At 34.0% G+C, this 16,640-nt stretch overlaps 1 protein-coding gene across 1 annotated transcript; it reads right to left on the bottom strand.

The window, feature by feature from the left end:
* Positions 1-3,407: 3,407 nt before the first annotated feature.
* On the bottom strand, positions 3,408-15,767 carry LOC123534532 (alkaline phosphatase-like). Its single transcript, XM_045316819.2, has 10 exons — positions 15,515-15,767; positions 14,439-14,659; positions 9,756-9,936; positions 9,216-9,385; positions 8,298-8,405; positions 6,845-6,947; positions 6,204-6,347; positions 5,373-5,564; positions 4,681-4,803; positions 3,408-4,305 (listed from the first exon to the last, which is right to left on the bottom strand). The coding sequence occupies exons 1-10, from the start codon at positions 15,639-15,641 to the stop codon at positions 4,088-4,090; spliced, it is 1,587 nt and encodes a 528-aa protein (XP_045172754.2). The 5' UTR covers positions 15,642-15,767; the 3' UTR covers positions 3,408-4,087.
* Between the last annotated feature and the right edge of the window lie 873 nt (positions 15,768-16,640).

The following is a 16,640-nucleotide window of genomic DNA, read 5'->3' as shown; positions in this document are numbered from 1 at the left end:
TATTTTATATGATATGTACAGAAATTATATTACATTTGCAGTCTCTTATAATTCTTTAATAGAATGGTCTTGCAATAGTTTGTTTGTAATTGTTCACTGTAATTATATGTTATATGCAAGAATGAGACGTAAATAAAGATATAAAACTACTCTGTGAGCTTGAAGAACATTAGTTTCTAATACATACCTAAATATTACAACAGCAGAAACATCACAGGTCACCGCACTTGTTTTCATTTCATAGGGCATTTTCTTCGTCCACTGCTTAAGCATTTTTCAAATGAATTAAAATTGAAAAAATATGGGTACTTTATAAATATAATATCCAGTTCAATGTTATAGTTATTTCAAGTCTCACAGGACACTATCAATACATGGTGATTATTATATAAGCATAATTGTCACTTACAAATCTTTTTCATTTTTACACGTTGACATATTTACACCACTCGTTTTGTTTTAATGTACATGTGTATACTTCCCAGAAAATACATCGCGCTATGTTGAAAACTTTCGTTTCAGTTGTAGCTTATCATTATAAATTCTATATATCAATCAGTAGACTGAACCTTTTAAATATTTTAAATTACCAACCCCTACCCAATTACGTAAATTACATCAAATTATACAAGCAGAATATGTTTGGTTTAACTGTACATTATTAGCCATATTTTGATGATTTAGCATTTATTTTCGGCATAAGGTTTGTTAGAAAGAATATTCAAAGAAACATTTAAATTTTCAAAATAGCGGATATCTTGAAAGAAAACGCGCGTACATCAATAGATATCTGCAGACAAGTTTATGATAAGAGAATATCATCATAAAATAAAATGTGACAACAAATAAAATCATGAATACTGTAGTCCATTGAATAAATCAAAGATGAAAATCCATTAGGGAACCTATGGATTGTGTCGGAAGAGAGTTCTCTGTAACCCACTTTGTATGAACTCTTACTTAACGGGTTATGACAGAATATGGCTGTTTGTTACCCTTATTAGAGATAGAAAACTAATTATTTAACAAAAGGGATCTACTAGAAAACTTCTCTTTTAGTTTTTGTCATGTTTTAGAGAGCTTTGGGAGCTTCAACTTTTTCTAATATAACAAATATGTCATGAAACTTAGCATGTGTACCTTTTTATCGTCATGTAACTCAGTGCGTGAGCAGCTTGGTTTATTTCATCGTTTTCTAAGCAACAACTTTCAAAAGAACATGTAGTCAGTTTCTGCCGCTTCATCTATTTTATCAAATAAAATGCGTATCCTGTCTGCATTATGTTCTCATTTATTACGTCAGGATTTTAGTAATCAACATGGCAGAGAACTCTACACAACGCTTTGGATAAAGGATATTTCCCCTTGTTTGTCCGTGATTAGGCAAGGTGAAAACTTTTCACGTTCAGAACTTGCAATTTACCTTTATTTAAATGGCATTCAAAAGTATTTAAGGACTGATAAGATATATTGTATTAAACGATATGTAAGCCTTGTTGCACCTCAATATGGTAGCAACGAATTTAAGTAGTCATTACCAAAATTCGGCCGAGTTTTGGTAGTCACTACAAAAATGCGTTACACTCAACGCAATATTTTTTTTTCTTTTTTTTTTTTTTTTTGGTAGTTTACAAAAATGTCATGATGGAACTTAGTCGCTTATCCGTCATTGACCTTTTGACCTTGAAAATATAACGGCCCTAGATTCAATCAAGCAGGACCTTTGGAACGGTCAATGCAACTCTAATTTTGACCTGCATTGAGAGAAATTGAAGGAATTTGGCACAACTGTTCACCACAATTATTTGATGCGTCGTTCGCATGACCCCGGGACAGGTTTCACAAACGCCCATAAGTAAGCATAGACTGTTTGGGATCAAGCCAAGCTTTAGGAAATTCACAAGGTCGCATAAGACGGGTTGTATAATCCCTTAAAAGTATATAAGACCTTTAAAACATGCACAGAATTCACCATTTATGTTAATGTGGGATGTTTTAAAAAATATCTAGGTGGAGGACCCACGTGCCTTCCTCACATTTATACTCCGTTTTACAGAATTCAACATATTCGTGCTTTAAAAAATCTCGTTGTCCTATCCCTCACATTAAAACAGCAAATCAATAAAATGATATTGCATAGGAAACGTCGTTTGAGGCTCCTTTCACACGCATAGGAATCTATAGTTTTGATGTTTTTATACGAAACCTATATCTCGGGAGGGGAACTCCGAAACCCCTCCCCCACCATTTTTATAGGAGACATTCCCTCCTTTTATCTTTCAATATTGTGCGTGATTTAAAAATGAGCAAAACAGGACCATTGGAACACATGCGAGAGAGGTCTATGCAACTCAGACAACTCTAACTTTGACATACGTCAAGAGATATTGAAGGAATTTGGCACAACTGTTCACCACAATTATTTGATGCGTCGTTCGCTTGATGCGTCGTTCGCATGACCCCGGGAAAGGTTTCACAAACGCCCATAAGTAAGTATAAACTGTTTGAGATTAAAATTCAGGAAATGCACAAGGTCACATAAGACGGGTTGTATAATACCTTTAAAAGTATATGCAAGGTAGATATGCAACCTCTTTATCCACCAAAAATCTTAATATTTCAATATTGTTTAATATAGTGAAATACAATTAAATAATCCAACCCGGTAGTAAATTTAATTCCGAATTTATTCACCGAGAGTTACCGAGGTTGGTCGAGTAAATATCAGACACTCATATTTTTGTATACCGGACATTACGTTCTAGTATTTTCACCTGGTGCTGGAAACACTGTTCTTACACCCGAGGTGTAGGACTGCCGTCGGGCTGAATGCAAAAATGTATGCGCCTAAATTGTTACATCTGTTTTAAAGTTGAGGTTCAGTGGCATATTTTGTAATAAGACTTCCATTACTCGACTAAGTTTACATTTTGGTTGTTTTTATACGAAAACTATATCTCGGGAGGGGAGCTCTGAACCCCATCCCCCACTGTTTATATAGGAGACATTCCCTCCTTTTATCTCTCTCTTTTGTGCGTAATGTTAAAATGAGCACAGTCCCTGATGTAGAAAAAAATAACAAAATACGTTCCATTCCATGATCTTCAACATATCATACTTACCCATGCAACGCACTTTGTCGCTACCAAAACACGGCCGAATTTTGGTAGTGGCTACCAAAATGCGCTGCTACCATTTTGAGGTGTAACAAAGCCTTAATGATAGTGGGTTGTATTGTAAGTTATCAGTACTATTATATACTGATGTCACTATCCTACTAAATGAAAAGTCAGAATATATGTAATTAACACTGTCAAAAATTGAAATTGGAAATTTTTGGGTCGTGGTCCAAAAGTTATTACAATCTTTTTAAATATAATGGTGAAACTATAGAAACAATTAATAAATACAAATATCTTAGTTTATTTTCTATCAAAACAAAATTGTTTAAACTAAACATCACATTGCAGAGCAGAACAGGCAAATAATAGGGCAACGTTCTCTTTACGCAAATAATAAAGCACTATATTCGTCCTGTGGTTTACATTTCAAACTAAGTCTTAAATACACGTAAGTAACTTTTCCTTTTAAAAGAAATAATTTTTATGCAAAGAATTGACATTGTTTGGCATTGCTTGAATGGAGTACTGAACAACACACTGAGCTTTGTCAAAGGTCTTTCAAACAGGTGTACATCCACATAATAAACACCAACTTCCGCCAGTTATAGCCTACAAATACTAGATTAAGCCACATATATTTCGGAACTGCTCTATGTAAATTACAATGAAACCTCCATAACTTGGAAATTTGCTTGGAAGTTTAAAACTTGATTTTAGCTCGGGGTGATTTATTTAGACATTATTAATGCGACAGAAAATATCGGCCCTTTTCCTGATGTGTTTTCTCCTTGGGTATTTCGTGAACAGGGCTTATACTAGTATTGTACTCGTAACTGGAAAGACATTTTTTGTAAATACATTAAACTCATCAAAAAAGGTAGCACTCATTTTGGAAATGATGGTTTGTGTCTGATATAACGTATCTGTATCACAGCAAAAATGTGGGGAAGTTTACAGTTATATTCCTACAGTTTGTGCCCACTTCGACAATCTTTATTGTTTTTGCCGGTCGCATAAGGTCCTATACATGCTGCATAAGCCATCACATAGGCAAAATATGTTTGTTCCTGGACTCCCTGCACTAGATGGGACATTGGTCCCCTTGCGTAGACGGAAACATCCTCTGCACCATGGGTTTCAGTTGATAAAGGTATACCCGATGGAAATTGTTTAGCCCCGTTAGCTGGAAGAATTGTTCAAAAGAAAAAGTGAGCTCAATGAAATTGAAAAAATCAGTTGAACTTTTGTATACTTATAAAAGTCATCGGCACTTAAACTAACGACTTCATGTTGATTTACATTATCCACCTGAATTGTTTCTCTAAAAAGCATTAGATAGACACAAACATTTCATATACATTAGTTAAAAAGGTTCACAAGCTATATACTAAAGAAGGTGTCCATACCCGTTGGAATGTACGTTAATTGATCAACCAATGTAGACTGATTTATCGGCTTTCAGTTTATGTGCAAAAACAAAAACGTAACTTTAACTACAGACTGTAAAACACAATAACAAAAAGATAGTTCGATAAGTGTTCAGTTAAACTATACTCACACATATCTATATTGAAAAGGTTTCGTCTAGGTAAAGAATAACCTGGTCCGTTACTGTACTGCAGAATTGTGTATGGCATCTCATCTTCGGCCACAACTGGTCCTGCAGGGGTCTTCACTAAACCTAACAATGAAGGTATTGTCCTAAGTAGTTTGAATATATCATACCTTTTTTCTGTGCATACTAGGACTCTTTAGATTACAGTGATCAGGCTTAACATTTCTAGATAATAATGCCTTCTTTAATCTTGAAGTTTTGCTTGCAACATTGTTATCGAATAACAAAACTGACATAAAATTTCGATTTCATCAAAATATTTTTTAAAATGCATTTTACAATTAAGTGACCAGCTGTCATTGAGCTACATTGCAACATAGTCATGAGTAATTTGAGTCACACTGAATTAAGGTTTAAAATGCCATTTTGCAGTATATATATTAATGTCTCAAATTGTGTACGGTTTTGGCAAAAACATCAAAGCACTTTAAAGTGGTTACATTATCTATGCTATTTTGCTAGATCTCCTCAATTGAACAAGACAATTTTCTTTTATTGATATTCTGGTCTAGATAGCTATACCTACAGTTTGATTTGATGCTGTTTCTTAACTTACAACATTTCAAACCATTATAAAAATGACAATGCAAATTTCTTTTATCAGCATTTCGCTCACGTGCGTATAATTTGGTTACCTAGAATATTTGAGCCTCTGCTTGGATAACCCGCAATATCAAATGCATGAGAGTGATCTGCTGTAACCATTATGAGTGTGTCTTGAAAATCTGTCTTGCTGATTGCAACATCTACTGCTTTGTCCATCGCTAAAACATCATATAGCGCTTTCTCTGGTCTGTTCGCATGATGCCCATGGTCAATCTTTGCTCCTAAAATAAATGGTAAGAAAAAGCCTCATGGCGTTAAAATTTCATAATTTAAAAGTATCAAAACGCAAACTTTGATCCTGTATGAACTGTTTGTTAAAAATGTCTCCTTATTTTCCAATGTAATAAAAACGTATATTTATTATTTCAAATGCCTCATTATGCTGAACTTTTTGTTTTGAAGACTCCTTTTATCTAACAGACAAAATATATTTTATGTCACCGACCACTTTCTGTTTCTACTTATAGCAGTGAGTACAGCGTCCAAGTTTAAAGTGCTGCCTCACTGGAATATCACGCTGTAGACACGTGACATGATATACTTTCCGACAGCTTCACAATAATTAAACATCAATGCCGTCTGTTGCTAATTAATTTCATATGTTGCTAATTAATTAGGTTTGTTACTAATTCATTGTATTAGTAAAACAAATTAAAGTTTCAACGACATACATATAAGCTGCAACAGAATTAATATACATAAAGTTACAAAGTCTATCGAATATTACAACATTGACTTTGATGACGCTATCTGTATGTTGGACTTCATAACTCTTTCAGTGTATTATAACTATTAACTTTAAGAAATGTTCACTTAAGTTGAAGTAGTCCGTGTTTAAATACTCGTATATATCATGATACCTTCAACAAGGAGAAAAAATCCATCTTTGCCCTTTCGAAGAACGTCTATGGCTTTTCCTACCATTTCTGATAATGATGGTTCACTGTATGGTCCATGTTCTAATCTGTCCATATCATAATCCATATGGCTTGGATCAAACAAACCTGTTAAAGTAAGCTAAGAACATTTAATTAAAATTTCAAACAAGGTTACTTCATTGCATATCTTTCTTTGTAATTCATATTTTTTCAATACAAGTTACAGTATCTTTCTCCTGTATACGTCTCCCTCCCCCACCGCCCAAGTACAAACAAGTTATCTACGTTTGATGTATGTTGCAACAGAGGACTTCTGGTATCTGGTAAGACAATATATAATTTAATTCTTTTTTGTTTCAAAAGGAGATAGGTATCCATGTCAGGGTGTTGCTCAAAATATCAGCTATGCCTGTTTAAAAAGCCGCCCTACCAAGGTCCCGGCGCTCTTGCCTTAAAAGGTTCATAGGGGCACAATGTGTTTTCATCTGCCATTAAAATGTTAACAATCGTAATAAAACTAAGAAAGGTCGTTACTGAAGAAACAAAAGGTCTTAGGAATCACAGTCATAATATACATGTGGCAGGGAAATACTATCACGCGATTTGAAATAGCGTTTTCCTACCTAGCAGGAAGTCTGTGTTATTTCCATCTACCGCCAGGAATTGATCTCTATTCCAAACATAATTATGATTAACACCACGTTGTGCTTTATCACCTATCCATTCCTAAAACATTTTGTAAACAAGAGATTAATACATGAAAATTTGCAAATAAACACAAAATACATTTTTTTTTGGTTTTAAGCTTCAAAAAATGTTTATGAGTACATGAAATATGTGTTTTCTTTAAGATTAGCAATGGTGGCGAATTAGGACCATTACTAGCCAATGTACGGCATTTTCAATGGTTCGTTTCTCTCTGTCTCTCTACAAAAATAAACTATTTATTTGGATTCCTCATTCCTCTGTACTAAATGTACACTAGGAACTAAAGTCCGTCTCACCTAATTTTGGTCCTCTGATAATTTAGACTGTTTGTAAAATTGTCAAAATGGCATCGTTAATACCAGACGGTTAATATCTCTAGTGATGCTTTTTCCCATTTTATAAATGTAAAATCAAGATTTTGTGATTTTCTCTATAGATTTACATTGTAAAATGACGTGACGTCCATTCCAAGATGAAATAAACAACAGCACATTTCCGTAGAAATGATAAAATTCAGACGCACGGGAAAACCCGACGATTGTTGCAAAAATCCTTTCATTTATGGAAGGTGACTTTTTTTAATTCACAGGAACACCTCTTATGTTCTTTGATCCCATTCTATTACTTCACATCCGCATAAAGTTGAGGTCCAAAATGGGATGAGGCAGACCTAAGTTATTAATTATAAGGTATAAGCCTTATTTTGACTGCATAAAAGTCTCAAGAATTTCAAAACTGTACAAGACTGAAATAAAAACGTTTTAAGAAAATATGGATTTTTGTTTTAATGAAGGTAGTTTTGCATGTTCAGATCAGTTCTTTTACAACATAGAATTTGATAAACCATAATGCAAACATAGATATATCATGACATTCTGAACCTTTATAAAACGGGCTCACGTCGTGCTTGATTTTTTTCCAGACTTATTTGAAAAAATATGGGCACCAGTCAATTTTTATAATAGACGTGTTTGGGAAAATCAATTTTATTTTGCATACAGAAAAATGTCTACAATGGAGGTTATTATCATTCATCAAATAAGGTTCGTTCGCTCATATTCTGAGATAAGCAGATTTCAATTTTGATTAAATTGATTTTGAGAAATATTTTAGATTCCTTCACTAGTCAACAAATCATCAACCATTACAAAGTTAGTAATGGATAATAGATAGCCGCTTTTAACTTAACATAAAGGACTGCATTTATTTGAAATTTTATCAACGCTTCCGTATGACCGATCCGGGCTTTATTACATGTTGTACGGATAAATAACGTTATTCCATCACTTCCGGTTTTTAACTTAAAACTGAGTATTGACGACTAATATTTAGCATTTATCTAGTCAAATGTTTCCTGAGTTGGCTTACAGTTATTAAATTTCTGCCGTCCTGCCTTTGATCTCCGTCAACTCTCTTTATCTCTGGGTCTATGACATAATTTGGTATGAAAAACTGTCGTCCTCCTCCAAGCAGCACCTTAAATTAAAAGTAAATCTGGTAGAAATGCGAACGACCATCAATGTTTCATTTTACAATATTATGATTTTATAGTTTGCCATAAGGTGGCTGTTAAAAGTACGACACACAATAAGAGGTAAACGTGAAATAGTGTATTCAAATGAAGAAGCAGTCTTAAGTTTCATTGTATACAGACATTTGTCTTAAAATACACACACAAAAAAAGCAAAACAAAAAAAAAAAAAATGAAACTTCAAATTGTATTTAAGAGCGAAATGAAATGATGATTTTGGCGAAAAACGTGTACACAAGTTTATGCCAATAGAATAATTAATAGTTTTACTTGACATTTTAAAAAAAACTTGTGCGTTTTATATACTGTACTTTATTCTAGACAAAAATGCCTGTCGCATGATAACGTTATATATGTATATCCTCATTGTTGACGCGAGCATGTTTTATCTTTTTGTTTTAACGTTCATGCATATCTTTATTTTAACGTATATTTCAGTATTGGTTTCCATCCTTTGCCAATATGAGTCAGTTTTAATATTGAATATTTTCTCCCATAGCTTAGATTTTCTTGATTTCCATATTTCAAATAATTAGTTATCCCTTCTCTTGATGGACACGATTGATTCTGCTTTTGTGAACAGTGTAGATCATGATCAGCCTGCATATTCATGCAGTCTGATCATGATCTGCACTGTTCGCCATTCAGTCAGTATCGTTTTGGTAAGCACCCCTTTTAACAGTTAATGGTACTGTCCAAACTGAAAGATGGACAAGTTCATTATAGAAATTTAGCAGGGTAAGGGTTATACATACATTTATGTCCTTATTGTCTTCGACCAGTTGCCTAGCAATATCTTTGCACGGGGCGTCACTTTTTGACATTGCTGAATCTCCCTCCCAGTTCCGACTTGGTGTCTTCGCATAAGCCGCAGCAGGGGTGGCGTGCGTAATTCGTGCAGTTGTTACTATCCCTGTCCTCTTTCCTGAAATAAACATATTTTAACTTACCAAAATGTTCTGCAAAAGATCATTTTAAGGAACAGTGCGTCTAATAAAAATTAATTCTAGTGGCAATTTGCCTGCAGTTGTAACAGATGAGTAGTGTCCTAAATGTTACAGCACATATTTAGCAATTACGCCACTTGCTCACATATAACACATATCAGATATTTAACTTTTGCATCGACCTGGTCAATAACTTTTTGTCTAGTCTGGTCAGTTTTTACATGATAGAGTTTATTCTATTTATGTCTATTCACTCTTCGTTATCAATGCTGTCATTAAATTATTATGATAATATTGAAACATGGTAACGTGTTTGATGTAATAGTTGAAGTAATATATAAGTGTAACCTGCAGCTTGTGCCCATTCTAGAACAGAATCTAACTTCTGACTCTTCCTTTCTGTTTCAGTACAGTTCTTGTATACAGCTTCGCCATCCATACCAATCACCAAATAATTTGTTTTCACACCACATAGAAGAGCTGTCGCTGAAGCGGCCGAGTCAGCTGTCATGCGATCAAGAATGTAGGTCTGAATATAGAGGCAAATATAGGTAATAAGATAGCCATATCAAGAATGAAGGTCTGAATATAGAGTCAAATACAGGTAATTAGATAGCCATATCCAGAATGTAGGTCTGAATATAGAGGCAAATGTAGGTAGATAGACAGCATATCCAGAATGTAGGTCTGAATATAGAGGCAAATAGAGGTAATTAGATAGACATATACAGAATGTAGGTCTGAATATAGAGGCAAATAGAGGTAATTAGATAACCATATCCAGAATGTAGGTCTGAATATAGAGACAAATGTAGGTAATTAGATAGGCATATCAAGAATGTAGGTCTGTATATAGAGGCAAATGTAGGTAGATAGACAGCCATATCCAAAATGTAGGTCTGAATATAGAGGCAAAGAGAGGAAATTAGATAGCCATATCCAGAATATAGGTCTGAATATAGAGGCAAATATAGGTAATTAGATAGCCATATCAAGGATGTAGGTCTGAATATAGAGGCAAATGTACATAGCTGGATAACCATATCTAGAATGTAGGTCTGTATATAGAGGCAAATGTAGGTAATTACGCAGCCATATCCAGAATGTAGGTCTGAATATAGAGGCAAATAGAGGTAACTAGATAGCCATATCCAGAATGTAGGTCTGAATATAGAGGCAAATTTTGGTAATTAGATAGCCATATCAAGAATGAAGGTCTGAATATAGAGACAAATATAGGTAATTAGATAGCCATATCCAGAATGTAGGTCTGAATATAGAGACAAATTACTAGTAATATAGGTAGATAGACAGCTATATCCAGAATATAGGTCTGAATATAAAGGCAAATATAGGTTATTAGATAGCCATATCCAGAATGTAGGTCTGAATGTAGGTCTGAATATAGAGGCAAATATAGGTAATTAGTAATAGTAATAGATAGGTACTAGTAATATAGGTAGATAGACAGCCATATCCAGAATGTAGGTCTGAATATAGAGGCAAATATAGGTAATTAGATAGCCATATCCAGAATGTAGGTCTGAATATAGAGGCAAATATAGGTAATTAGTAATAGTAATAGATAGGTACTAGTAATAGAGGTAGATAGATAGCCATATCCAGAATGTAGGTCTGAATATAGAGGCAAGTATAGGTAATTAGATAGCCATATCCAGAATGTAGGTCTGAATATAGAGGCAAATGTACGTAGATAGACAGCCATATCCAGAATGCAGGTCTGAATATAGAGGCAAATACTTTAGTATAGTTAATTAGATAGCCATATCAAGAAAGTAGGTCTGAATATAGAGACAAATAGAGGTAATAAGATAACCATAACAAGAATAAAGGTCTGAATATAGAGGACAATGTAGGTAGATAGACAGCCATACTCAGATTGTAGATCTGAATATAGAGGCAAATATAGGTAATTAGATAGCCATATCCAGAATGTAGGTCTGAATATAGAGGCAAATATAGGTAATTAGTAAAAGTAATAGATAGGTACTAGTAATAGAGGTAGATAGATAGCCATATCCAGAATGTAGGTCGGAATATAGAGGCAAATAGAAGTAATTAGATGGCCATATCAAGAATGTAGGTCTGAATATAGAGGCAAATGTAGGTAATTAGACAGCCATATCCAGAATGAAGGTCTGAATATAGAGGCCAATTTAGGTAATTAGATAGCAATATCTTGAATGTAGGCCTGAATATAGAGGCAAATAGAGGTAATTAGATAGCCATATTCAGAATGTAGGTCTGAATATAGAGGCAACTAGAAGTAATTAGATATCCATATCCAGAATGTAGGTCGGAATATAGAAGCAAATAGAGGTAATTAGATATCCATATCCAGAATGTAGGTCTGAATATAGAGGCAAATATAATTAATTAGATAGCCATATCCAGAATGTAGGTCTGAAATATAGAGGCAAATTTAGGTAATTAGATAGCCATATCAAGAATGAAGGTCTGAATATAGAGACAAATATATGTAATTAGATAGCCATATCCAGAATGTAGGTCTGAATATAGAGACAAATTACTAGTAATATAGGTAGATAGACAGCCATATCCAGAATATAGGTCTGAATATAGAGGCAAATATAGGTAATTAGATAGTCATATCCAGAATGTAGGTCTGAATGTAGGTCTGAATATAGAGGCAAATATAGGTAATTAGTAATAGTAATAGATAGGTACTAGTAATATAGGTAGATAGACAGCCATATCCATAATGTAGGTCTTAATATAGAGGCAAATATAGGTAATTAGATAGTCATATCCAGAATTTAGGTCTGAATATAGAGGCAAATATAGGTAATTAGTAATAGTAATAGATAGGTTCTAGTAATAGAGGTAGATAGATAGCCATATCCAGAATGTAGGTCTGAATATAGAGGCAAGTATAGGTAATTAGATAGCCATATCCAGAATGTAGGTCTGAATATAGAGGTAAATGTAGGTAGATAGACAGCCATATCCAGAATGTAAGGCTGAATATAGAGGCAAATAGAGGTAATTAGATAGCCATATCCAGAATGTAGGTCGGAATATAGAGGCAAATAGAAGTAATTAGATATCCATATCCAGAATGTAGGTCTGAATATAGAGGCAAATATATTTAATTAGATAGCCATATCCAGAATGTAGGTCTGAATGTAGAGGCAAATGTAGGTTATTGGATAGCCATATCCAGAATGTAGGTCTGAATATAGAGGCAAGTATAGGTAATTAGATAGCCATATCCAGAATGTAGGTCGGAATATAGAGGCAAATAGAAGTAATTAGATAGCCATATCAAGAATGTAGGTCTGAATATAGAGGCAAATGTAGGTAATTAGACAGCCATATCCAGAATGAAGGTCTGAATATAGAGGCCAATTTAGGTAATTAGATAGCCATATCTTGAATGTAGGTCTGAATATAGAGGCAAATAGAGGTAATTAGATAGCCATATTCAGAATGTAGGTCTGAATATAGAGGCAACTAGAAGTAATTAGATATCCATATCCAGAATGTAGGTCGGAATATAGAGGCAAATAGAGGTAATTAGATATCCATATCCAGAATGTAGGTCTGAATATAGAGGCAAATATAATTAATTAGATAGCCATATCCAGAATGTAGGTCTGAAATATAGAGGCAAATTTAGGTAATTAGATAGCCATATCAAGAATGAAGGTCTGAATATAGAGACAAATATATGTAATTAGATAGCCATATCCAGAATGTAGGTCTGAATATAGAGACAAATTACTAGTAATATAGGTAGATAGACAACCATATCCAGAATATAGGTCTGAATATAGAGGCAAATATAGGTAATTAGATAGCCATATCCAGAATGTAGGTCTGAATGTAGGTCTGAATATAGAGGCAAATATAGGTAATTAGTAATAGTAATAGATAGGTACTAGTAATATAGGTAGATAGACAGCCATATCCATAATGTAGGTCTGAATATAGAGGCAAATATAGGTAATTAGATAGTCATATCCAGAATGTAGGTCTGAATATAGAGGCAAATAGAGGTAATTAGTAATAGTAATAGATAGGTACTAGTAATAGAGGTAGATAGATAGCCATATCCAGAATGTAGGTCTGAATATAGAGGCAAGTATAGGTAATTAGATAGCCATATCCAGAATGTAGGTCTGAATATAGAGGTAAATGTAGGTAGATAGACAGCCATATCCAGAATGTAAGGCTGAATATAGAGGCAAATAGAGGTTATTAGATAGCCATATCCAGAATGTAGGTCGGAATATAGAGGCAAATAGAAGTAATTAGATAGCCATATCCAGAATGTAGGTCTGAATATAGAGGCAAATATATTTAATTAGATAGCCATATCCAGAATGTAGGTCTGAATGTAGGTCTGAATGTAGAGGCAAATGTAGGTTATTAGATAGCCATATCCAGAATGTAGGTCTGAATATAGAGGCAAATAGAGGTAATTAGATAGCCATATCCAGAATGAAGGTCTGAATATAGAGGCAAAAGTAGGTAGGTAGATAGCCATATCGAGAATATATGTCTCAATATAGAGGCAAATATAGGTAGATAGCTATATCAAGAGTGTACGTCTATATATGGGGACATATATTTATAGATAATCATTGAAATACTGAAACTTAAAGCTTTAAGAAATAGCACATCTTCTGGCAAGTCGTATCACTGCGTGCTATGACATACATATGCTATACCATTTATGAAAACACCTCAAGGAAGACTTAACTGTTTTTGAGTTGCTTAAGTCCTAGTTGATTTGAAACTGTTATGGTATTCATTAACTTAAAATGATCCTAATTACTATTCAGCGTTTACTGTATGTAAAACTATGAATAAGTCTAATGGTATTTAACATGTAGACCTACTCTAAAAAGAACCATTTTATGACATGCAGTGTTTAGTGAAGAATAGAGAAGCAAAAATCACTGTCTAAAGGGTTTAAATAGTTTGATCAAGTTCCATATTTTCAATCGTGAACAGTTTTTCAATGGGAATTAAAACAAGACATACCTTTGACAAAGCAACATCGTCAAACTGCTCGAATTTCAGCATATTTTCTTCTCCAGGCATGTTCAATTTCTGCCCTCCAAGAATTCTCGCTGCTGTCACTGTAGAAATACCCATTCCATCTCCAATAAATAAGATGATATTCTTTGCTAGCCTTTGGTTTGGTACCCGTGATGCAGCCCTTTGAATTTGATTTAATCCGCGTGTCTCCCATGATGTTTTGCCTAAAAAGCAGGAAATTCACTTTTCAGAAGCCAAAGTAATGGGTGTTTAATTATTCTTCATTCCAAAATCTTAGTATTCTGTTTGAAATTCTTGTCCAGTCTCCATTTTCAGAGTTTTTGTCGTACAAGGTTTCTTTATATAAATAAGCAAAAAATCCGCTAGTACATCGAGTGCAAACAAATAAAATTTACGTAGTTGATGTATTTGTTACAGGCACAACGCGTCAAAATGCAGGATGGCAGGTTTAAGTATGCAGAAAATAATTAATTAGTGCAATTGTAATATACGGATTAAATTGCGAGTATAAATGAACTAAACATGCATTTTAGATAAGATGTGAGAATATATATATATTATTACATGTTTTTCAGTGAAAAATCGAAATATTAGTGAAATATATCTACATGTAAGATCAAAATATCTCTCACTCGTGAAAATAAATTTGCATCCGGAGTTGACTCGTGAAAGATATTTCCATCTTATATTGAAACAAATAAAATCTCTACCTTCTAGATAAATTTGTAAATGAACGTTATTTATTCAATGCCAAAAACAGAAATTAACAAACGTTATTGTAAACACGTTAAAATGCTTTATTCGGACTTCGTCTGTGGCAAGAGAAATCAGGGCTCGTATGTACCTACCTTAGTTGTACAAATTAAAAATTTAGTATTTGAAGTAAAGCCCGGAAGAGTGTCCACAATCATTTTAGACTGAAAAATCGCCTAAGAGCCCCCAGTTTTACCGATCTGAATTAAATACACGACGCGACATGCATTTACAGTTCCTGTACTCGTGTAAGACAGTTTAAGACAATCAAAAACTATCGTAATAAAACATAGGTCAGGTCTTACCTTTCTCATAATTTAGAAGCATACTGTTGGATTGCTGTCTTCTACGTCTTTTTCCATTTGCAACAGACAGTAAAGCGCTGCATACAAACAATAATGATAAAAATGTCAAACATTTCATGGTTTCCATATAATCAACAGTCACAACGCGTAAAGGGTCTTTAATTCAAATGAAACAATATGAAATGCACTTGTAAATACGTTTTCTTGTATTGTTTCGTGAAATGAGACGTTTTACAAAGAAATTAGATATTCAGTAGTTTATATCAGTAAATCTTACACATTAACGTGACGACAATGAAACAAGCACCCCACGTAATTTATGGGAACGACTATTAAAAAGATGTCGTTTTGATAATTATTTTAACATAAACATCGTATGAATGACAACGTTACGTAATGTAAGTTTACGTTGTTGTTTTGAGTCATCCTAACCTTAGGAAATTAAATCATTTAAGAGAAAGGGAAGCGTCACAAAGAAAATTTAATACAGCTGTTTTTTACGAGGATGGTTGCGGCAGATGCGTACAAATCATGATTTTTTTTTCATCAGTGGAGCTTTGAAAATATTAACATTTTTTATGTTACGTCAGAAACCAGTTAAAATATCATGTTTGCGCTGGACTGGAAAAAATCACAACGGATGTGCTCATCACATTGCATTAATGGTTTTTAAATCTAACTATTATAATTAGTAGTAGCGCATTAGCTGAGACTAAGCAGTATCAATAACAGCAGTAGCAGCAGTAACAGCAGTAGCAGTATAGTAGTAGCAGTATCAATAACAGCAGCAGCAGCAGTAACAGCAGTGGCAGTATAGTAGTAGCAGTATCAATAACAGCAGCAGCAGCAGTAACAGCAGTGGCAGTATAGTAGTAGCAGTATCAATAACAGCAGCAGCAGCAGTAACAGCAGTGGCAGTATAGTAGTAGCAGTATCAATAACAGCAGCAGCAGCAGTAACAGCAGTGGCAGTATAATAGTATCAGTATCAATAACAGCAACAGCAGCAGTAACAGCAGTGGCAGTATAGTAGTAGCAGTATCAATAACAGCAGCAGCAGCAGTAACAGCAGTAGCAGTATAATAGTAGCAGTATCAGTAACAGCAGTAGCAGTATAGTAGTAGCAG

Source organism: Mercenaria mercenaria, chromosome 12, assembly GCF_021730395.1.
Source record: "Mercenaria mercenaria strain notata chromosome 12, MADL_Memer_1, whole genome shotgun sequence".
Lineage (NCBI taxonomy): Eukaryota > Metazoa > Mollusca > Bivalvia > Venerida > Veneridae > Mercenaria > Mercenaria mercenaria.
This window is presented reverse-complemented; position numbering and strand designations above follow the sequence as displayed.